The sequence below is a fragment of the Suricata suricatta genome, chromosome 11 (assembly GCF_006229205.1).
Source record: "Suricata suricatta isolate VVHF042 chromosome 11, meerkat_22Aug2017_6uvM2_HiC, whole genome shotgun sequence".
Lineage (NCBI taxonomy): Eukaryota > Metazoa > Chordata > Mammalia > Carnivora > Herpestidae > Suricata > Suricata suricatta.
The window spans coordinates 53,633,739-53,658,938 of NC_043710.1; the positions used below are offsets into that span (position 1 = coordinate 53,633,739).

Genomic DNA, 25,200 nt, shown 5'->3' on the forward strand with positions numbered 1-25,200 from the left:
ACAAGGGAGGGCATGAGGTGGTCCTGGAATCTTTTTTTTAATTGAAAGATTTAAGAAATTGTCATGCTGTTTGGATCATTTCTTCTACAGATTATCATTCTTAAACACCTCCCTGTCTTTCATTTGGACTTGCTGAATTCTCTGCTCAGTGATCAACTTAAGATAGCATTTTACTTGTGTGGGTTGATAAAAAGTAAATTCTACTTTTGTTGACTATCTGATGTGCAGTTTAATCTTGTTCTTTACCTCTCCGTGGTTTTTTAAAAGTTAAATTCGCTTTTGCAAGGGTTTTTTTAACTCCATTTTTCTCAAGTTGTTTGCTTATACTTCAGGTAACTTCGATATTTGTATTTTAACAATACCTAATCTTTCTGAAAATAGATCAAGTTTTAGAATATAAATGAATTAGTTGGCATGGGGAGAGTAGGGGCTACATTGTTTATTGCAATTATTTGTATCATATTCCTTTTCAGTATTGTAAGCCTTTTGTCCGTTTAGGGAAAGGTTTGTAATTTAAATATCAGTTTCTTTGCCATCTCATGAAGAGTTTTACTTTCCTTTGGATGTCATTTATATTCAGTCAAGTTACAAAATGATTTTTTTCTTTGCTGCCACACTCCCTCAAAAATAGAAATTAATATAGAGTTTCTTTGTAAAGCATCCTCTACCTCTCAGCTGCTAAAAGCAGGGCCTTTGGAGTTTTTTGTGCTACAATTCTTACGGCTGCCGAAATGTGCGATTTTTATGATTTATTAAATAATTTCTTGGGAGGCATTTCCTGGAGATTGTTGTGTATGTATGTATGTTCATATTTGCGCGTACAAGGTGAGGGGGAGGGTGTGATACAAGTGGGAAATGGGAAACATACTGAATTTTATGTTCATAATCTTTGTAGCATAAAACCACTAAGAAATCTCTTTTGAACTAAAATGCTGTAAATGGACTTGGTTTTCCAGTTTTCCACTTTCATTTTTTCTGAATCATATACTTGTATAACCCCTTTCTTTCTAAAGTGTTTTTTCATCTTACATGTATTTCTTCGGATAAGAGTCAGATAGCCTTCTTTTCTGCTAATAAAAGTTAAGATCCTAAAGATGCAGCTGAGAAAGAAAAACTTCATCTGTGATTAGAGCAAATCTATGTGATATGTATGTCTTGATAACCAGTGATTTTTAGTCTGTTTAGTTTCCAGAATACAAATAGTAAGAAAAAACTGTACATTTCTATGATGACACTTCCATAGGTGAGAATTCTTTAAGAAACTGAGCACCAGATAATTTCACAAGAACCAGGTTGTAGGACAAAGAGACGTGGTAAGGATCAAAACGGGCAAAGAGAATACAGTGAATGAGATCTTTAGGTATCTCCTTTGATTGAAGAGAAGTGGGTGGTCTTTGGATGGCGAAAGCAGAAATGGGAGAAGTGGGTAAAGCTGCTTAGATATTAGGCTAACATTTTAGAACAGTAATGAAGGATTTCCTTCATATTGCCCGGTGAGGTATGTAGGAAATGGTAGTGGTTGCATAGGTTTTAGTCATTTGCACCAAAGACCTGCACCTTCCTGGGCATGAGGAAAACACTTGAGCCATCTGAACGGACTGGGAACAGACCTCACAGTCTTTTGGTCCTAGTGTAAAGACAATTCTCTACACACTGTCACCTGGCCCCTGGGCAGCTTGATTTCAGGGACACGGTGTTCCTTCAGTCTGCCATCAGATTTTTTTCCTGTGCACAATCTCAGGTTCATGGAAATGGGGGTTGGGTTTTTTTTTAAGTATTAGCAAGATTTACATTTTTTGTTTCATGGCCATTTTATCCTACTGTCTTTTATATAATATCTTCACTCATGTCTTTGTAGTTTGTTCTTAAGCTTTGATTTGCTCCTAAAGAGGTAAATCGAAGCAACAAGAAAATATTAAAGTAACTAAATCTTCATGTAATCTTCTCTTCTGTGCCTTTGAAGTTACAGAAAATGTTGGCAGAAAAACTTTATCACACAGATAATTTAGGACAGTTGCAGAAACATTTGGTAGTGGGAACATAATTTCCAAAATGCTGATCTGAGATTTAGTTTTCAGCTGACTGCGTCACTACTTTGGTGACCTTTGATTCCATACTGAATGTGGCTCAGGCATATATATATTTTAAATGCTTTCCCCCATGTGATTGAAATATGCAGCCAGGCTTCAGAACTGTTTGTTTAAAGACCTCAGGTAGATTCAGAGAGAGAGATTTTACCTATAGCTTTTTACCTCAGCCTCATACTGAACTATAACTTGTGTTCAGTATGAAGAGAAACTAGTTGACTTGCTCAGAAACTTAGCGTTGTTCACTCAGTGAGTACACTCAAATGAGTTAAGAATTTTTTTTCAAGGGAAAAAGTGATTAGGATTTAGAAGAAAATTCCATTTCATCTTGTGTATACTTTTAAAAATTAGTCAGTTTTATTTTGGGAGAGAGCGCCCATGTGCCAAGTGGGGAAGAGGCAAAGGGAGAGGGATGGAGAGAATCGTAAGTAGGCTCCATGCTCAGCACAGAGCCCAATGCTGGGCTTGGTCTCTCATAACTGTGGGATCATGACCTGAGCCGAAATCAAGAGTCAGATGCTTAATCCACTAAGCCACCCAGGTGTCCCTTTCTTGTGTATACTTTTTAAAAGTAAAATGACAACTATCTATATTTATTCACTAAATCAATATATATATTTTTAAATATACATTTTATATTTTTGTCATTAATGTATATATATAATTGTATACCAGAAGCCTTTTTGCTTCAGATATTAATATTGTAGTGTCCTATACTTAATTGTAATATCCCCAAATGTATGTGTAGAAACATATACACTTATTTGAAACCCTGACATTGCATCTTTCCTGAGAACACAGTAATGGTAATAGGGCCGATTTTCCAGCCAAATGAATATAAAACATTCTTTGCAGTTAGAAAATAAGTTATTTTGGGGGCATCTGGGTAGCTCAGTTGGTTAAACATTCGACTTTGGCTCAGGCCACAATCTCACTGTGGGTTCAAGCACTGCATTGATTCGACTCCATGCTGACAGCGTGGAGCTAGAGCCTGCTTCAGATTCTGTGTCTCCATTCTCTCGGTCTCTGTCTCTCTCAAAAATAAATTAACATTAAAAAATTTTTTTAGGTTATTTTAGAAGCTGGCAGTGGTACTAGGTATTCCATAGTAAACTATTTGGCAGAAAGGACAGTATGACTTACTTAAATACCTATTTGACCATGGATTGGTTGTTTGCCCTTTGTTGAATAAAAGATGTTATGATTTACTTTACCTGCTTGAAGTACTTTATCTACTGGATTAAGACATGCTTCATCTTTAGGGCTATTGGCAGCTTTGTTTGTATGACAAAGATTCTCTTGAGGTGGAAAGTGAGGTTTCTAAAATCCTTGAAGGTTTTAGTCATGAAATCTCACCTTCCATGTATCTAAAGAGACAGTCCTTTTACAGAAATTATCTGTACACTTAGAATTTTTAATATACTGTGCTGGTGTTTAGACATAAATAAGATCTACTTTCAAGAGATTATAGAATATGAACGCATTTGGCTGCTTTTCCCAGTATTTGCCTTTCTTTTCCAAAGATCTCACAAGAACTTTTTTTTAACTGTCTTGATTCCTTCTGAGCCATCTTTATTATTATTATAATCATTATTATTATTATTATTATTAACCTACTTTTCTTTCCAGGACTGGCTTGAGGGAGCAATATTTATCAGATAATAAGTACACAGGCATCTTTTGAGGGAGTGTACCTCAGTTACTTAGATAAACTTTAACAAAATTCACTAACGGGGGTTCTAGGAGCTTCCCACCTCCTCATAGTTTCATAGTAATTCACTTCCCCCTTATCCACTTATTACATGATACATCACTCAGAGCTTTAAAGTTTATGTGTGAGGGTGGAGCAAATAGAACCTTGATCCTTACTTGGCATATACTTTAGTGAATTTCTGAAGAATATACTGGATCCCTTAGGTCTCTAATCGAGTTACTTGATGAAATCCTTTCATTTTGCCTTAGTGTTCTAAGTGAACGTCTTTTGCTGCTGTTATTTCTTGTCAAGTAATGTAAGTTGAAACCATTCTCTCCTTTTTTCCTTTCCTCCCACCCATCTTCGCTCCTTGTTCTTTCATGGTTATTATTAATTGCCTTTTCTACTGTGTGCCAGGCACTACACTAGGCAATAGAATTGACCAAAAAAGTGAATGTTGAATTTAACAATGTACTTGGTGATTGATACAGAAAACAGTAGGCCATAATCTCTGTTTTCAAGCCTTGACAATGTTTTGGGACAAATAAACACTACATATGTAAGAATTTATAATGTATCATGATAGATCATAAAAAACAGGTTTAGACAGAATGTAATGGGAACCCAACAGGGGGAGGGTATTCTAACTGATAGGTTAACATACGGGATGTAGAATAGTTTAATAGCTTCCAAAAAGTGAATTGGTTAAAAACTCTAATGTACTAGGCAGCCTTTGGAGCTAGAGTGTTCCCATAATTCTTGTAAATAAACTGGGAACATCATGACCAGGGCTACTTTTTATTTTATTTTTTCCAGAATTATAGAGCATAAGGGTCGTCACGCTTGCCTTTAGCCTCAACATTAGGTAAAAAAGAGTATCATTTTTGCGTTTCACTATTATCTAGTTTTCTTAGAGCAGTCCTTTGGGATTGTTCATGTCTTCAGTTGTAATTTACTATGTATCCAACAATTCCGTTTTTCTGCAGTTATAAATGAGAGCAGTCATCCTTTTAGTAAGGATATTGGTTAAAGGAATGCAAGGGAGTAATAGCTAATAGACTATTAAAAATAAAGTTGAGAAAGTTACACTAATGGTTATTTCTTTGTTCAAAGTAATCATGAAATTATTTTTAATGTTTATTTATGTATTTTGAGAGAGAACATGAGCAGGGGAGGAGCAGAGAGATGGGGAGAGAGAATTTTGTGCTGGAGCACAGAGCTTGACATGGGGCTCAATCCCATGAACTGTGAGACCATGACCCCAGCCAAAATCAAGAATCAGATGCTCAACCAACTGAACCACCCAAGCGCCTTATGAAATTTTTTAAAACTACCTGTTACACATTAGCATCTATTTGAGGGTTAGATGAAATAGGCCACTTATGAAGATAAGCCCAAAATTTTGAAAGATTTATAATCTATAAATGATAAAAAAGAGTAAGTGGTAAAACTTTTTGTGAATGTTTCATAAATTGCCTTAGCCACTTGTCACCATTTTACCAGGTAGTATGCAAGTTTAGGACATACTTAATTTGTACTGCAACAGTTATTTTATAGTGTGCTCCAGGTTGATGAGTTATTTATTTTTTTAAATCATAAACTGTTAGTCACGGGTATATCTTGAAAACTGTTTAATAAATGTAAATATAGCTCTTGACACTTGAACATAAAGGAATTATTCCTAAATTAAAATTGTTTCTTTTTTTTTAATTTTAATTTATTTTTGAGAGACAGAGAGAGCATGAGCAGGGGAGGGTCAGAGAGAGAGGGAGATACAGAATCCAAAGCAGGCTCCAGGCTCCGAGCTAGCATTCAGCACAGAGCCTGACGCAGGGCTCAAACCCACGACGAATCACAAGATCATGACCTGAGCCGAAGCCGGACACTTAACCGACTGAGCCACCCAGGTGCCCCTAAAATTGTTTCTAAGAGGCTACCTGGTTGGCTTAGTTGGTAGAGCATGCAACTCTTTTTTTTTTTTTTTAATAGTTTATTTGCTTTTGAGACAGAGACAGAGCACGAGTTGGGGAGGGGCAGAGAGAGAGAGGGAGACCGCAGAATCCAAAGCAGGCTCCAGGCTCTGAGCTGTCAGCACAGAACCCAATGCAGGGTTCGAACCCATGAACTACGAGATCATGACCTGAGCTGAAGTCAGACCCCCAACAAACTGAGCTGCCCAGTTGCCCCATAACTCTTGATCTCAGTGTCATGAGTTCAAGCCCCACGATGGGTAGGGAACCTACTGTATTTAAAAAATATTTTTAATGCTTATTTATTTTTGAGAGAGTGCAAGCAAGGAAGGGGCAGAGAGAGAGGAGGATACAGAATCCAAAGCAAACTCCAGGCTGAGCTGTCAGCACAGAGCCCAACATAAGGCTTGACCTCACAAACCGTGAAAACACGATCTGAGCTGAATGACCCGAGCTGAAGTCAGACACTTAACCGACTAAGCCACCCAGGCGCCATGGTGTTGAGTCTACTTAAAAAAAAAAGTTCCTAATATTCCTTAGTTATACTTTTGGGGAATTAAGGTAGACATTTCTCATACTTTACATGGTACTGCATATGTAGATTCCAGCTAACCTTTAGGATACAGTCACAGAAAAGATAAATTCTAGGACCAAACTTGGGTTAACTGGAAATTTATTTCCAAGTGTTTTCTTTAAGAAAATAGAAAATTACTGGAGACTTTGGTATTTATATCCTTTATTCTCTTTTCCCAATGGCTTCTGGCTACAAAGCAATGTGAGGGCAGGCTCACCCTGTGTATATCAGAAAGTTATATTTGCTAGCTCTATCAGCTAAGCATAATCTTTGTCTGAAGACCACCGTTTGTTCAGGGTGGGGCTTACGTTCCAGACACCAGACCTTAATATATTACAAAAAGGTGATTTTATGTATCCATATTTGGATCTCAAATAGCTACAGGGGGATTTTGGGTAATTATTGGTAAATCCTGTTTAGCAAATATGCTACCTCACATTGTCACAGAATGGACAGAATCTATTATTACGGTATCATATTCTGAATAAAATATGGTCTAGAAGCTCTATTTGGTAAAATTTAATGCTGCTTCCCTGATCTTTCTGCTGTCTACAGAGCCAGAGCCCAGAGGTGGAGCAGTTAGGGAGGGTTGTGGAACTGGACAGTGACATGGTAGATATCACCCAGGAGCCAGTTTTGGATTCCATGTTAGAAGAGAGCGTGCCTGAGGATCAGGAACCTGTGTCTGCCTCAACACACATTGCATCTTCACTCGGAATTAATCCACATGTCTTACAGGTGAAGTCCTAACCTACCCTTACTACAACAGGAAGCCAAACTAATGTTTATCTCCCTTGCATCAATCACATCAGGCCTCCTCCTTGATTATTTACTGTAGAGCATTGAATGGTCATTAGAATGAAGAAAAACCAAAATATGGCCCATATATGGGCCTCATTTTTCTGTTCTGGGAGGGAAGGCTATATTGAGATTCAGAAGACCTGGATTTTTATTCCAGTTTTATAACTATTACTATGTGACTTTAGGCCAATTATTTAACATCTATGAGCACAGGTTTTTCTCTATAAGGTGGTTTTGAGGTTCTTGAAAGTGCTCCATAAAAGTTTTTTTTAATAGCCTAGTGGATAACAGTTTTCTTTAAACTCTGTCTCAACTTCCCCTTGCCTGTGCCTTTTGGCATGTTAGACGTTTAGCCTTTGTCTTATGTTCGAAATTAATCATTCTGCATATAGGTGAGCAATTGCTGTGTGCCACACTTTGGTGGGACACTAGATAGAAAGAGGAGTGTTCTATTACTTCTGTCCCTCAGGCACATGCAGTCACACAGATATTATAGTATCTGGACATAGCTTTCAGGCAGAGCAATATATTGGTTATTGTAAACGCATTTTTCTTGTATGGCCTTTGGATTTCAGGGAACACATTCATTCTATAGATATTGCCTTTTTAGATCATGAAAGCATCATTGCTTGCTGATGAAGAAGATGTAGATATGGTCGTGGATCAACGCTTCAGTCACCTTCCTTCTAAAACAGACACTTCTCAAGAAGTCTGTTCCCCCAGGCTCCCCATTTCAGCATCCCACTCGTCGAAATCCCGTTCTTTAGGTACTGTGAACGATGCTCTTTTACAAGAAAGCTGTAAAGCCCTGCTTTTCATATATTTTCTTCTAATCTGAATCAACTTCTCTAGCAAATATCCCCCTAAAGGCATATGACATAAGGATGCCAAGAGGAAATGTACTCTTCTAAAGATGTTAGGTAGGGCTAGTTTTTAAAAACATAATCTGCTTTAGTGTTGCAGATGTAGAAGTTGCATGGAGAATAAAGCATTTGTATTTTGTTTAGGTTATGTTTTGATTTGCTTATGAATGTGGACTAGATAGTAATTTCAGATTTTCTAATTTTTATCACTGATAAAATGAGCAAGTTTTTATCGCTGATAGAATGAGCAAGTTGACCTGCACTATACAATTTTGTGCTGTCCTCATGCTATCCTTATTTTATTGCCTTCCGGGGGCAAATGTTGCTTCTTACAATGCACAAAACTTATCACATTTCTACTTTTTCGTAAACCTCCCCAAATTCCCAGGGAAGTGATACTTGATTTTAAAGCTTTCCCTTTTTTCTTCTTGTGGGCATATAACGATGTGGGATTAGAAGGTATTGATATCAACAAAGGGCTTAAGCACATATAATCTCAAAACGTTTTAAAGGCCAGAAGAACTACTACAAAGGTATTTTTTTATATTGCCTTTAAAACTTTATTTTTCAATTCTTTCAAGTGCCCTTATTAACCCATTTTAAAAATATTTTAACTAATAAAGCATCAATTAAACATAACAGCCTTTTCTATAACGGGCAGTACATGAAAATCTCATACTTCGATTACTACCTCTTTGCTTTAGGCAGGAATCATATGAAATTAGAAAGCAGGCAATAGTAATAAGAACTGTCCTCTGAAAGACACAAGATTCCTCCGTGGGTTTTTGTTTTGTGGAGCCTAGCATGAGCTTTGGAGTGAATTAAGAAATGTGTACATTTGGCATTCTGATAAGGGCTTGTCTCTCAATCCTGCCATTAGTAGCTTTGTGCATTTGGACTAATCACTTTTCAGAGCCCAGTTTTCCCTCCTATAAAATGGGGATAATAGTGTTGTTCGTATGAAGTTTATGAAGGGTGAAATGAAACCATGTATACAAATGGCTTATACAGCATCTTTCACAAATAAGAGTGAAATAATTTTTTCAAATAGTAGTGGTAGCAAGAGACTCTTAAATACTGAGAACAAACTGAGGGTTGATGGGGGGTGGGGGAGAAGGGGAAATGGGTGATGGCCATGGAGGAGGGCATTTGTTGGGATGAGCACTGGGTGTTATAATGGAAACCAACTTGACAGTAAACTATATTAAAAGAGCAAATAAATAGTAGTGGTACTGTTTGTTGTTAATGTTAATATTGTTGTGGCATCATCATCATCACAAATGCCTGCCTCGGTTTCCTGGTGAAACAGTATTCCACAGATTATGACTTGCTTCTCGTCATCTATATCTAATTTAGTTGGTTTACTAAAACTATAATTTTAGCCTCACTAATGATTGCTGTTCAAGAAGCAATAGAGACTATATTTTCTAATAGTCCTTTTTTCCCCCTATTTCAGTTGGTGGTTTACTGCAATCAAAATTTACTAGTGGAGCTTTTCTGTCACCAAGTGCCTCTGTACAAGAATGTCGCACCCCCAGAGCATCATCTTTGATGAATATCCCACCCACGTGCCCTTGGTCTGTCCCTCCACTCCTCACCTCTGTGTTTACAGTGCCCAGCCCAGCCCCTGAAGTTCAGTTGAAAACCGTGGGTACACGTAGACAACCCGGCCTAGTCCCTCTTGAAAAGTCTGTCACCTATGGCAAGGGGAAACTCTTGATGGACATGGCCCTATTTATGGGACGCTCGTTTCGAGTTGGTTGGGGCCCCAACTGGACTCTTGCTAATAGTGGAGAACAGCTGAGTGGCTCGCATGAACTGGAAAATCATCAAAATGCGGATTCTATGGAATATGGATTCCTGCCTAATCCAATAGCTGTTAAATCGTGAGTCACATTTTCTTTATGCATTTTGAAAAAAGCAACTTGGTAGATGAGAAAAAAACTTTCGTTATCAGAAGACGCAAAGTCAGGGCCTTGCTTTGTGATCTAAGTATGTTCTTAGTGCAGTGTTCTTTAAATTTACTTTTTTTAATGTTTCTTTATTTTTGAGAGAGCACAAGTGAGGCAAGGGTAGAGAGAAAGGGGACAGAGGATCCAAATTAGGCTCTGGGCTGACAGCAGCAAGCCTAATGTGGGACTCGAACTCACAAACTGTGAGATCATGACTTGAGCCAAAGTTGGATGCTCAACTGACTGAGCCACCCAGGCACCCTTGTTCTTAGTACAATTTTAGATAGCACAAGATATTTGTATAATTAGAAACCAAACCAATTAATAAGATAACTCTATTTGTACCATCAAGATATGAAGAGTATAATACTTACTTAGTGGCTAAGCTTTAATTGGAAATGTAACAGACCCAAAGCTGATGCTGCAGCATTCCTTGGGTTTTCATTCTTTATATTGCAGTAGTCATCTTTTTCTATTTTCTCACTCAGATATTTGTGACTTTTTTTTCATATGTAAGGTATTTTCTCAACTAAGCACATTTCCTATATCTTGCACCTGGTAAGATGAATGTATAAACTGGGTATAATCCATGCATAAGAATTTGGAAATAAGATGACATTTGATAGGGACACCTGACTAGCTTGGTCATTAGAACATACAACGCTTGATCTCGGCTTCATGAGTTCAAGCAGTACATTGGACTCACTTAAAAAAAAAAAGATGACATCTGGTAGCTATGTATGCTATAATATTGTTACATAATCCCCCCATTAACGTTTATGTATGTGTGCTTATGGTTCTGTATACTTTATATACGTGTATGAGTATACATATAGATTATATATGTGCATATATGTGTGTACACATGCATATATACACATACATGTAAATATACACAGTTCTGGTAGTTATTAACCATTTACATACAGTTTTGTGCAAAATATATGATGTTTTTCTGTTTATTGTTTATAACAAATTGTGCTGTCTTTACTACAGATTAAATGACTGTGACTACCTATTATGTTTGGTATTTAAAGTTAACTTTGAGGAAATGCAAAACAACAGCATCTCTTGAACCTCACAGTTAGTAATGTTGATCCTAAATATAGGTTATACGTGATGTTATGCTTTGAAAGTTGTTAATTTCAGTCTTAAATTGGATCAAGGTGAGTTTGATTATATGCTCATCTTAATTTTTAGTCAGTTCCACAGTATCTGTAACCTTAGCCTCACAACTTTTGATACCTCACTAAGTATAATTTGAGAAATCAGTGTCCCAACAATGGCCTTTGGCCCTTGGATTTCATAATACCTAGATAAATGTTGGCCTTTGGCCCTTGGATTTCATAATACCTAGATAAATGTTGAAGCCAGTTCAAAGTCCAACTGCATTGATTCCCATGCTTGTTATAATCTGGCCTTAAGAAACCTTTGGGCCCAATGCATGGGCCAGATCATTTGTTTACTCATTCTACAGCAAATAAGTTCATTATAGTTTGACATTAGGGAATATAATTTCTTTAAAATCACAGGGGAATGATTTGCTTTCTCTTTGAATCATAAAAATAAACAAAGGTTTATTTGTAGCAAAATTCTAGCATCTGTCTTATCTTCATTTTCTGTCTTGTCATTTGCTCTTGTAGCCTAACGGAGTCTCCATTCAAAGTTCATTTGGAAAAACTCAGTTTGAGACAAAAACCAGATGAAGACCTGCAGTTATACCAGATACCTCTAGACCTCAAATTAAAGCACAGCACTGTCCATGTAGATGAGTTGTGTCCTCTCATTGTCCCTAATCCTGGAGTTGCTGTCATTCATGACTATGCAAATTGGGTTAAGAAAGCATCAGGAGACTTTTTGGAAGCACAAAGTGAGTATGGACTATGTCTAACCTTTGATGTTTCAGGACTTAGAGTAGGAGCATGTGTTCAGGGGAGGTCAGATTTCCTTATGCCAGGGTAGTAGGCAGATGCCTGAGCTTGCACTTGTCTGTAGTTGGGTTGCAAAGAGCAAAATCCCAAGGAAGAGGAAATGATAACATTTCTTACAGTTACTCTTATGCCCTTTTAATATACAAGTCCTTGTTCACAGGAGTTGTAGCCAAATTCCTTGGATTTTTGAAATTGCATTCCTTTCTCCACTCAGAACATAGGGAGAGAAAGCCATTCCTTCTTTCTTTTTTTTTTCTTTTTTCTTTTTTATTTTTTTTAACTTTTTTTTTAATGTTTTATTTATTTTTGATACAGAGAGAGACAGAGCATGAGAGGGGGAGGGGCAGAGAGAGAAAGAAGGAGACACAGAACCGAAAACAGGCTCCAGGCTCTGAGCTAGCTGTCAGCACAGAGCCTGACGCGGGGCTCAAACCCACAAACGTGAGATCTGACCTGAGCCGAAGCCGGAGGCTTAACCGACTGAGCCACCCAAGCGCCCCTCTTTCTTTTTTTTTTTTTTATTAAGTGTATTTGTTTATTTTGAGAGAGAGAGAGAGAGAAAGAGCATGCCAGCAGGGGAGGGGCAAGGAGAAAGAATCCCAAGCAGGCTCTCACGCTGTCAGCACAGAGCTGACATGGGGCTCAACCCCACGAACCACAAGATCATGACCTGAGCCAAGATCAAGAGGCAGACACTTAATTGAGCCACTGAGGTGCACCCCCTTGCTTTTCTAAATCCTACCCATTCTTCTATGTCTCTTTTGGTCTTCCCAACAATTTTAGTATTCATAATTCGCTTCCTAACCTCTTTTACTTTTCTGTAACTATTGTAAGCATGGTTTTCTAAACCAATGCTTTGATAACAGGCTTTTCTAATTTGGGAACTTATTATTTCAAATAGTAGAAAAATTATACTTAATTACATATTTGATAACATTTCAACATCATTGAAAAATGGCAACTATTTTAGACTGTCATATGCCACACGTTTTGAGAATTGTATATGTTCATTTGTGTTTGCTTCAGTTGTCTCATCATCTTTTCAAACATGTGAGACATCTTCCCAGTGCATACTTGTATTTGGCTTAGTGGTAAACCCTGCTTCTGTCTTGTTTTCCTTCTTGAGGAGCAATATGAATAGTAGTTAATAGCACTGGACTTATTACTTGGGTTCAAATCCTGACTCTACTACATTTTGCCTATAACTTTGAGCAAGTTACTTTAGTTTCCTCATCTGTAAAATGAAGATGGTATCTACTGTACATGGTGAAGTTAAAGTTGGCTTTTACTCTTAAGTGCTCTGAATAGTGTCATTTAGGCTCAGTAAATGTTAGGCTTTGCCTATTGCAGGAGAGAATACTCTCTCACAAGTTTTTAGAGCACTTCATATTTCTTAAAGCATTTTGTAAACAGAATTTAATCAAGTTAGAGGACTTTTCTTTGTCATTTGAGATTATATTAGCCATAATTCAGCTAGAGGAACCAGTTTAAAGGAGCATAGAGTTACATATGTTATAACAAGTACCACAGGAACATGGAGTGAACAAGCAGTTACACTACAAACCTGGGACTTGTAAGACACAGCAGAGTGAGCCAGAGACAGATTCAGGGAAATCAACTTGAATGGTTGTTTGGGGTATTTATTAATTTATGTATTTTTATGCCACAATGAGACTGATGTCCTCTCTGTAGTTACTTTGACTTCATGTCATAGCATTATTTTCCTGTCCCTTCTTTAGTTGTGAAGCACTGGAGCCTAGCATGGACATTATGCGAAGCCTTATGGGGCCACCTGAAGGAGACTGACAGCCAGTTGGATGAGCCCAATGAATACATTCAGATTCTGGAACGTAGAAGAACTTTCTCTCGCTGGCTATCCTATACTGCCGCACCTCAGATTGAGGAGGAAGTCTCCTTAACCCGAAAAGACAAGCCTGTGGAGGCTGTCTTCAGCTACCTCACGGGCAAGAGAATCAGTGAGGCCTGCTCTCTGGCCCAGCAGTCAGGTAGGGCATATGGTCCTTCCCTGCACCCCTCCCTGTCTGTCTGCTATTCACTGTCCCTACCCCTTAATTGTTAATTTGCCTATGTCTCTAACCTGAATTAAGTATAAACTTCCCAAGAATATGGCTGGTTCCCCAAGAACTAAAGTTTTCTTTATAGAGCCTTAAACATTAAGTTTTACTTAATTAAAATTAATTTTGTATGCTACAGATGCATTTGCAGATGCAGATAAGCAAAAAGCAATCCAAATCACCTGCATCCTTTAGCATTTAGCAGACATTTCAGTATACAGATTGTACTTGGACTATTTACTTTGTAATATATAAGGTATATTAAAATTTGTGTATACAAAACAATACATGCATGTAAACTTTTCAAAGATGGTATCCTGCTGCTGTATACACACACACATACACACAACACACAAAGTACACAAACATACTGTGTTCTATTCATCTCCTATAGTATAGACATTATAGTCAAATGCTTCTCAGTATTCTTTTATGTATGAACGTTAGGGAACTCCTTTTTTGACATTTAGGCTTTTTCTTCCCCACGATAAGCAGTACTTTGAACCTTTGAAACATCTGCATTTTGCATTAATTCACTGTATTTCATTCAGGTAAATATGTAAATTTAATTTCTAGGTTCAGATATTCTTGTTTTTTTAAGGTCTTCCCATTATATATTTCTTTTCCCCTTCCACTAGTGAGAGGCATTCAGTAAGTACTTAATAACTGTCTAGACACAAATCTTGATAAGAATAAAGGATGGCATAGTTCAATTTTTAATTTATGTATAAGTTGATCTCTGATCAGGCTTTGTTACTGAAACCTACCTTATGTGAAACCAAGTAAGTTTCTTGGATTTATCTTTGGGGGACTTGGCCAGTTTGGGGATTATAAGGAACAAATCATAGGAAAAGCTAGAATCAAGAACTTATTATATACATGGCCACTTGCATTCTACTGTCACTACATGTTTAGCTCAATGCCTTTGTGGTCTTCATATATTTTTGTGCAGAGAGAATTTGTCTATAGGATTGGCCTTCTATAAAGCTAAAAAGATTATGAATCATTAAAGAGACAAAGTTATGCTTATCAACACACACACACACATATATAGCAAAAGAGGATCTTAAGGACTGCTGGAAGTCAGGTCCTTAGATTTATTTGTTCATAAATTCTACTCCTTCCTCCTTTTTTTTTTTTCTTACTTTAAGGTTAAACTTTTGACAAGGCAGTGCCTTTCAGCTTACTAAAAACTTTTGCTTTACTACCTCCACTTTTAATAATTGATAGAACAACTAAACAATATCAAGAATATAAAATTTTTGAACACTATCAATGTTATCTGATATCTACCCAGCAAACAAGAAACTATCAATGTTATCTGATATCTACCCAGCAAACAAGAAAGACTTCAAATAAATAACCTAAGCTTCTACTTTAAGAAACTAGCAAAATAAGAAATAAACCAAAAGGTAAAAGAAGGAAATACTAAAGATTAGAACAGAAATCAGTGAAAATGACAACAAAAAAAGAAAAAAACAGTAATCAATAACACCAAAAATTAGTTCCGTGAAAAGATTGAGAAAGCTTACAAAGCTTTAACTACACTGATCATGGAGGGGGTTCAGGGGAGACACATATTACCAAAAAAGGGAATGTACTAGCCCTACAGAAAAGGAAGGGAATACTATGAGAAATTCTGTGTCAAAAAATAAAAGAACTTAGATAACATTGACAAATTCCAGGAAGGTATAAATTACAAAACCAATTCAAGAAAAAGTAGAAAATCTAAATAGATCTGTAACAAATAAAGAAGTTGAATTAGTAATTAAAAGTATTCACTCAAAATAGCTCATCCAGATGTCTTCACTGGTGAGCCCTATCATATATTTAAAGAAGAAGTCATATCAGTCCTCTGCAACTCTTCAGAAAATAGAGGGGAACACTTTCCAACTCATTCCATGATGACATTATAACCCAGATGTCAAAGCACATGTACAGAAAAACTATAGTTAACATCATACTTAATGTTGAAAGACTGAACAATTTCACCCTAAGATTGGGAACACCATTTCTTTACAACATTATAGTGAATGTTGTAGCCAGTGTAATGAGATAAGGAAAAGAAGCAAAAAAGTCATACATATGAAGAAGGAACGGGTAAAACTGTCTACTAAAAGATGGCATGATTCCGTATATATACAGTTCAGTTCTAAGTAATCCACAGAAAAGGCAGTGGGACTAAATAAGACCTCAAGAGTCAAGAGTGAAGATTAGTATACAAAATTCAGTTCATTTCTATGAATTAGCAACCAGCTATCCAAAAATAAAGTGAGAAAAACAGTGGCATTGCCCATAACATCAGAAAGAATAAAATACTTAAGGAATAAATAACAAAAATGAGACTTTACTATAACTATAAAACATTGCTGAGGAAATAAAGATCTAAATAAAGGAGGAAACATTCCACATTCAAGGAATACATCTCAGTTCAGCACTCTTGTCATTTTTGGCTGGTAATTTTTTGTTGTGGAGGCTGTCCCGGGCATTGTAAGATATTTAACAGCATCCCTGACCTCTACCCATAAGAGTACTTTACCCTCGGTTGTGACAACTAAAAAATATTTCTAGACATTGCCAAGTGTTCCCTGCGGAACAAAACCACTCAGATTGAGAACCACTGGTGGATTGGGATCGTCAGTGTTATTAAGATGTGTTTTCTGCAAGTTAATTTGTACATTCAGTGTTATTTTCTTTTTTTTTTTTTATAGTTTATTTTTGAGACAGAGCGAGACAGAGCATGAGTGGGGGAGGGGCAGAGAGAGAGAGGGAGACACAGAATCTGAAACAGGCTCCAGGCTCTGAACTATCCTCACAGAACCCAATGTGGGGCTCGAACCCACGAACCATGAGATCATGACCTGAGCTGAAGTCTGCGTTAACTAACTGAGGCACCCAGGCGCCCCTCAGTGCATTTTCTATCAAAATCCACAGCTGGCATTTTTGCAGAAATTAATAGGCTGGTCCTTATTTTGAAATCTTCTTCTTTTAAAAGAAGAACAAAGGGGTGCCTGGGTGGCTCAGTCAGTTAAGTGCCCGACTTCAGCCCAGGTCATGACCTCATGGTTTTGAGTTTGAGCCCCGCGTCAGGCTCTGTGCAGATAGCTCAAAGCCTGGAGCGGGTTTCAGATTCTGGGTCTTCCTTGCTCTCTGCCCTCCCCCACTCATGCTCTGTTTCTCTCTGTATCAATAATAAATAAACATAAAAAATTTTTTAAAAATTAGAGAACTCAATACTTTTCTAATTTCAAAACTTTTATAAAGCTGCATTACATAATGCAATGTGGTACTGGCGTAAGAATGAATATAGAACAACAGAATAGAGCAGAAATGAGACTTCAATATAAAACCCTTCCACTTAGATTCAGTTGATTTTTGACAAAGGTGCCAAGACAATTTAAATGTGGAAAGGATGGTCTTTTCAACAGATACGCTGAGATAGTTGGATATTCACATGCAAAAGATTAATTTTTATTCTTACCTTGCACTGTACACTAAAATTAGCTTGAGGAAGTACCCTAGGGTCCTGCTATTTGCTTAGTGTATGTCCTCATCAATGGGAAAGTCTACATGAAAAATCAAGCATGGGCAGAAGCTGATTGGTTGGTTGTGTGATCAAAGCAAAGAGAAGATCTAAATGAATGGATTGCATCAAGCTTTGAACTTGACCATCTTTATATGTTTATAAATATTGGCCAGTAAATCCTCTCTTTGGGATTCTGTATATATACCAAAAAGAATTTTTTCTTTTTTCCTTTTAGTATTATTCACCTAGAATACTAGCAGCTCATGGTCAAGTGAGCCACAGCACTTACTACCTGAATCATAGTCCAGTCATGCTTTGATTGCCTATATAAAAAGAGACTCCTTGGCCTGGTACATTTCCAGATGTGTTCCTGATGCATGATTTTTCTTCCTTTAGACCCCTCTAGTTTGTGAAGGAAACTCTTTTGAGTTGATAGCCTCAGTTTCTGGTAGAATGGTAGTTTATATAGACATGTAAGCACTGACCCATATGTAAAAACGAAAGGAGAAAGATTGTTGACTTTACAAGGTTTGTAGGAAGGGCATTTTTCTCTTAACTTACACCTTAATTGGAAGTTTCATAAACCAAAATTTGTCACCTCACATTCTGGTTAATTAGAATCTTTTTATTCTCTCAGCCTTTTGTACTTAAAAATTTTTAGTAAAAGACATTATTAGACCTATGAGAGTAAAAGACTCAGTGATTCTTTTTATACCGCACATATATGCTTTTCCTCTAACTTTCAGTTGGCCATTTCTCAGTGCCATTCTAGTTGGGCATGTTTTCAATTATGTCATCTTCGTTTTCACTGTAGGCCTTTGAATCAGATGATACTTTCCTCCATTTTACAGATGAAGTACTTTATGTAGGGTCACAGAAGTAATAGTAGGTCTTTAATCAATCTCTGTATACCGTCTTTATGTAATTTAGGTTAAACTACTATGAATATTTTCTTCCCAGGCAGAAAATGGTAAGTCAGTATTTTGTCACTACTGCAGAAAGCAGTCACTGTGTAAAGTTCTCCCTCCTGAGAGCTGGAAGAAATAATACCTAGTGTTTCCCCAAGTCTGTAAATCCTCAGTAGTTGCTAGAGAATTTCTGTTTCTCTTATAGGTGATCATCGTCTTGCCCTTCTTTTATCCCAGTTGGTGGGCAGCCAGTCAGTCCGAGAGCTGCTTACCATGCAGCTGGTGGACTGGCATCAGCTCCAGGCTAACTCTTTCATCCAGGATGAGAGACTGCGGATCTTTGCCTTGTTAGCTGGAAAACCGGTACTTTGCTCTTTCTTCATACACTTGCATAAATTGTCTTATAAATTCAGGATGGCTTCAGATTAAGGGACAGAGCTATCTTTGTAAATTTTACACTGTTACACAATAACTAAGCAACTTGTTTTTAAATTTTAGTGGAAGTATTTTCAAATTACAAAGGTACAACATGTACATTGCACAAAACGAAACAACTGGTTATATAGAAATTAAAACACTAAGATAAATAATTTTTAGTCTGTCTTTCCAGACATGTTTTAACTCTGTATCAACATATATGTGTATATATTTACACATGTGTGTATATTCATAGAAAACAAATTATCCTTGCAGTGTACTTACTGTATATGGGCATTTTTTCATGTTGTGTAGTATCACTCTTTTTAATAGCCACTTTTATTCATTTTGTGGATGATATACCGTAATTATTTTAAACCAGTTTTCTGCTTGCTACCTGCCTGGTTGAAATCTTGATATCACTTTCCAAAAATGAAATAGCTGGTCAGAATTTATGAACATCGTAAAATTCTGTAGGACAGCAACTGTGGGCAGTGAGAAGACCTCCTCTTCGCTCTAAACGGTTTTCATCTCAACAGCACCAATTGTCTAACATCTACCCGCTCATCTGCCGCCAAAGAGCTGTGTATTTTGTAGCAGTTATACACTGCTAATCTAGTTCATTTAAAATGTTACTTGAATAGGGTGCCTGGCTGGTCCAGTTGGTAAAGCATATAACTCTTGATCTACGGTGGTGAGTTTGAGCCCTACATTGGTCATAAAGATTACTGTAAAAAAATACGTAAGTGACTTGCAGATCTGAGTAACAAGATAATGTATAACACATAGCTGTGATGATGATTTTGTTTCCTGCAGGTATGGCAGGTCTCAGAGGAGAGGCAAATCAATGTGTGCTCACAGTTGGACTGGAAACGCTCCCTGGCTGTCCATCTTTGGTATTTGCTTCCACCAACAGCCTCTATTTCCAGAGCACTCAGCATGTATGAAGAAGCATTTCAGGTATTTGTGTCCAGTAGAGCCAACCAAATGTCTTGGCTCATTTTGTCAGAAAAGTGCTGCAGAGAAAAAAAACCATCAAGTCACACTTTATAATACTTTTTCCTAGCTACTTTTTTTTTGAAAGTACTGTCAAATTGAAACAGACCCAGGAAATCTGGTGGGAAACTTTGCTTTTCTCCTGCTTCTAGACAGGGTTACTCTTAAACTTCTCCAAGTCTCTGCTTCTATTTTATTTAATATGATGTTTCCACAGATGACTTTCTTAAAGTTGTTTTCCTGTCCCCCAGATGAGACAGTTTTTCTTTATTCCTAATGCTGTCTTATTCCTTTGGGAATTTCTTGAGATACAGCTCAACCTCAAGTTGGTATAGATCCAAATTAGCAGGCATGAAAAGTTTGCCTCTGAATATCATCATATTTCATAGGACTTGACAGTGTTGGAGTTAAAATATTATTAATGTTTTTATATTTTTTTAAATGTTTATTTATTTATTTTGAGAGAGAGAGAGAGAGAGAGAGAGAGAGAGAGAGAGAGAATCCCAAGCAGGCTCTGCACTGTCAGTGCAGAGTTCAACTCGGGGCTTGAACCCACAAATCGTGAGATCATGACCTGAGCCAGAACCAAGAATCAGACTCTTAACTGACTGAACCACTCAGGCACCCCATTATTAATGTTTTTAAAGCCATCATTTCTTCAGGGTTTTTTTTCTTACTGTCCATATTTATTGTCTTTGATAAAAATGTCGGGAGAAAGAGAACACTTAAGAAACTGAATATAAGAATTGTGACAAGAAAGGAGGACTAGTGATAGCTATCCATAGTCTTTGATAATCCCTTGAAGTCCTGTTTAAAATAAGTTTAAGATCCATGACACATTCCATTAAGCTGATACCATTCTTAAATTTTTTTCCTTAAAAAAAGTTTATTCATTTTTTAAAGAGAAAGAGAGCACAAGTGGGGTTGGGGCAGAGAGAGAGGGATACATAGACTCCAAAGCAGGCTCCAGGCTCTGATCTGTCAGCACAGAGCCCAACTGGGGTTGAACTCATGAACCGTGAGATCATGACCTGAGCTGAGTTGGACGCTTAACCGACTGAGCCATCCAGGTGCCCCAGGGTGTCATCATTCTTAATACATGTGTATAAGTAGTATAATTGAGACATGATCACATCTAGTAGCAGCTGATGTACTGTTGTATCAAATTCTTCCCTTCAGAATTCCTCCGAGGCCGAGAGTTATGCCTGCTCCCCACTTCCTTCATACCTGGAGGGCTCTGGCTACGTGATAGAGGAGGAGAAAAACTCACAGAGACCACTTCAAGATGTCTGCTTTCACCTTCTAAAACTCTACAGTGACAGGTAAATCAGACAGGCACATGTGATAGTCACTTGAGTGCTTAATCAGCCCTAGGGAGTCCTTTCCTGAGTCTTTTCCTTTTAATGTGAGGCCAGATTGCCCTAAGTTTATATAAATTAACAAAGTAAAATTCATAGTAGTTGAATACGAGAACATTGAAACTAGAATTAGAAATCTCAAAATTAGTCCACTTTAAGTAGATACAATTTACAGATAATGAAGTGTGCATTTTAATGTAATGTTACTGTCAAGGTACAATTGAGCTAACAGTTACCCCCGATCAATATAACAATTACGTTGCCCCAGAAAGTTCTCTCATGCCCCTTTGCAATCAATCCCCAACCTCCAGACAACAAACTGACTTTTTGTTACTCTAAACTAATTTTGCTATCCTAGAATTTTATAAAATTGGGATCATTTTGTTATCTTTTCACTCATATAATTGTTTTGAGATTTATCTATGTTAAAAGGTGTATCAGAAGGGTTTTTTAATTGCATAATTTATTCATTTGTTGATGGATAGTTTTTCTTGATTTTGGTTATTATGAGTAAAGATGCCATGAACATTTGTATCCATAAGTGTTCACATAATTTTACATTCCTACCAAGACCTCTAGCTGTTCCATATCCTCTTCAAAATTTGGTATTGTCAGGGCACCTGAGTGGCTCAGTGGGTCAAGCGCCCCAACTCTTGATTTCGTTTGAGGTCATGATCTCACAGTTCATGAGAACAAACCCCAATTCAGGCTCTGCATCTCTCTCTTTCTCTCTCTCTCTTTCAAAATAAATAAACTTTAATAATTTTTTTGATATTAAGTTTTTGTTTGTTTTTATTTTGAGAGAGATGGGGGTGATGGGGACGGGCAGAGAGAGAATCCCAAGCAGGCTTCACACCCCCCGCATGGAGCCTGACATGGGGCCCATGGGGCCCAATCCATGAATGGGCTTGAACCAAAATCAAGAGTCAGATGCTCAACTGACTGAACAACCCAGGCACCCCTGGTATTGTCATTTGTAAAAATTCTGTCACTTTGGTGGGTATAGAGTGGCATCTCATTGTGTGTGTGTGTGTGTGTTGTTATTGATGTTTTGTGTTTTGTTTTGGGGGGGACTGGAGGAGGGGAGAAAGAGAATCTTAAGCAGTCTCCACACCCAATGCCAGACCCTGACCCTGACCCTGATTCCAGCCCTGATGCAGGGTTCCATCTCCCCATTGTGAGATCATGACCTGACCCCAAATTAAGAGTTGGATGCTTTAACCAGCTGAGCCACTCAGGTGCCCCAGTGTTGTTTTTAAACAAGAAACAGTAGTTTATCCTCCAGCAGTATATGAAAACCTGTTTTTTCATTTTCTTTTTCTTTATTTTGCAAGAGAGTATGCACACGTGTGAGCAAGGGAGGGGGAGAGAGATGGAGAGAGAATCCCAAGCAGACCCTGCGCTGTCAGCACAAAGCCCAACACAGGGCTTGATCTCACAAACCATGAGATCAAGACTCAAGCCAAAATCAAGAGTCAGACACTTAACCAACTGAGCCACCCTGCACCCCTCACTTTCTTAATAAAATGAAGAACAGAAGTTTTCCATTTTTCTTAAGCTCCGTTAAAAGTTTTTGAACTATAAAATCAGGGGCACTTGGGTGGCTCAGTTAGTTAAGCATCCAACTTTGGCTCAGGACCTGGAGCCGGCCTCCCTCTCTCACTGTCCTTCACCTGCTCATGCTCTGTCTCTCAAAAAATAAACACTAGAACATTAAACTGTGAAATCAACTTCTTTACTAAGCTGTTGAGGCTTTCTACTTATTCTTAAGTTAGTTTTAATCATTTCTTCTTCTAAGGAATTTGTTTCACTGAAGTCACCAAATTTTTTGGCATAAAGTTATTCATAACAATTTCCTTATTAGCCTTTTTAAATGTATGTATGATCTGTAACTATGTCTCTCTCCTGCTTGATATTGGTAATATGTATCTTTTCTCTTTTTATCTTGATAGTCTACTTCTAGCTTTTGGTTTTATTATCTCTATTATTTGTCCAGTTAAAAATGAATAAGAAACCAAAATTTCAAACTTACACCAAAAAACAAACCATAAAATCTTTGTAACTGTGAGTTAGACAAAGATGTTTTTGACACCAAATATATAATCTGTAGAGGAAAAAATTGGTAAAAATGGACTTTAGCAAAATTAAAAACTGCTAGTCATTGGGGGCACCTGGGTGGCTCAGTCAGTCGAGCATCATGGTTTCAGCTTAGGTCATGATCTCACAGCTCGTGAGATCAAGCACCATGTTGGGTTCTGTGCTGGCAGTGCAGAATCTGCTTGGGATTCTCTCTCTCTGCCCCCTCCTGCTTATATACACAGGCACACATTTTCTCTCTCTCTCTCTTTCTGTCTCTCTCTCTCAAACATAAATGAACTTAAAAAAAAAGTCATTGAAAAACTGTCAAGAGAATGAAAAGACAAGCCACAGATTCAAAGAAGATACTTGGCAATTCATATATCTGACAAAGAATCTGTATCCAGAACTTATAAAGAACTCTTAAAACTCAGTAATAGTAGGGGTGTCTGGGTGGCTTAGTCAGTTAAGCATCTGACTGTTGTTTCAGCTCGGGTCATGATCCCAGGGTCATGGGATCAAACCCTGCATCAGGCACCCCACTGAACATGGAGCCTGCTTGGGATTGATTTCTCAGTGTTCTCTCTCTCCCTCCCTCCCCCCTCCCTCTCTCCCTCTCTATTTCTCTCTCAAAATCAATCAGTAAGAACCTCAATAATAACAAAACAACCCAATTTTTAAAATATGCAAAATATTGCAACAGTTCCTTTACTGAAGAAGAGCTAGATGTCAGACCCACAAAAAATGTTCATCAGTAGACAACAGGGAACTGCAAATTAAAACTATCATGGGATCCCAGTACTCACCTATTAGAATGGCTAGAAATTAAAAAGACCCACACTACCAAGTGTTGTCACAGATGTGGGGCAACTGGAATTCTCATATACTGCTGGTAAAAATGATAAATGGCATTTGGGCAAACAATTTGGCTTAAAAAGTTAGACATGTACCTGGATGCATATGATCCAGTCATGCCATTCCTAGGTATTTACCCAAAAAGAATGAAAACCTGTGTCTGTATACAGATGTTTTTAGCAGTTTTGTTTGTAATGGTCCAGAACTGGAAACAAGCCAAATCTCCACCACAGCTGAATAGATAAACAAATTGTAGTGTATTTATGTAATAGAATGCTACTCTGCAATTGATACACACAATTAACATAGTGAATCACAAGATAATTTTATTCTGTTTTGGAAGACGTGAGACAGAAAAGTACCTGGAAACATACCTACTTTATGAGTCTAACCTATATAAATATTTGGAAATGCAAACTGATTAATCACAGAGAGCGGATCAGTGGTTGCCCAGGAGGGGAGGGTATAGGAGGGGCAGGAAGAGGGGGATTACAAAGGGGCGTAAGGAAACTTTTGGAGGTGATGAGTCTGTCTGTTATCTTGACTTTGGTGGTAATTTCACAGTGTGTGCATATAATAAAACTTAATGAAAATTGTACATTTTAAGTATGTTCTATTTACTGTATGTCAATTTTTTAATGTTAAAAAAAGAAAAAGAAAGGGAGATCTCAAGGTGCCAGAAATAGAGAAACCAGCTCCAGCAGGAGATAAAGTGTCTAATAGGCACATGTATTGGCTATTGATAGCCATCATTGGTCAGGAAAAATTATAGAGCATTTCCATCATCCCACAAAGTTCAGTTTGACAACATTGGTCTAGAAAAATTCTGTTCATTACAGAATGAGGAAGTGTTAAGAAGTTATAAAATATCTGGATCTTAGGTGAAAAGAAAAATTATTGATTGTCAATCTAAGCCCTACAACTTAACAAATGTGAGATCTTGTTCTTATGACCTGGGATTATAAGCTAAAAACTTTACAGATTAAGTTGTGTAGGGCCATTGAAATCTTTGGGCTCCTAACAGAAGAAAAGGCAAAAGTGTGTATAGAAAACCCAGAGCATCTAAAGGTCTTTATATAAAAAATACTTCCGGGGCACCTGGGTGGCTCAGTCAGTTA

At 37.5% G+C, this 25,200-nt stretch overlaps 1 protein-coding gene across 7 annotated transcripts in view; it reads left to right on the forward strand.

The window, feature by feature from the left end:
- Window positions 1-25,200, forward strand: part of NUP98 (nucleoporin 98) — a 114,028-nt gene that overhangs the window by 74,472 nt on the left and 14,356 nt on the right. For all 7 annotated transcript variants that reach the window (XM_029915340.1, XM_029915344.1, XM_029915345.1 and 4 more), the window contains 8 exons: window positions 6,880-7,062; window positions 7,736-7,892; window positions 9,445-9,874; window positions 11,584-11,810; window positions 13,611-13,877; window positions 18,586-18,743; window positions 19,614-19,757; window positions 20,973-21,115. In XM_029915340.1, coding sequence (XP_029771200.1) covers window positions 6,880-7,062; window positions 7,736-7,892; window positions 9,445-9,874; window positions 11,584-11,810; window positions 13,611-13,877; window positions 18,586-18,743; window positions 19,614-19,757; window positions 20,973-21,115 — 1,709 coding nt within the window. The remainder of the gene's footprint in view (window positions 1-6,879; window positions 7,063-7,735; window positions 7,893-9,444; window positions 9,875-11,583; window positions 11,811-13,610; window positions 13,878-18,585; window positions 18,744-19,613; window positions 19,758-20,972; window positions 21,116-25,200) is intronic.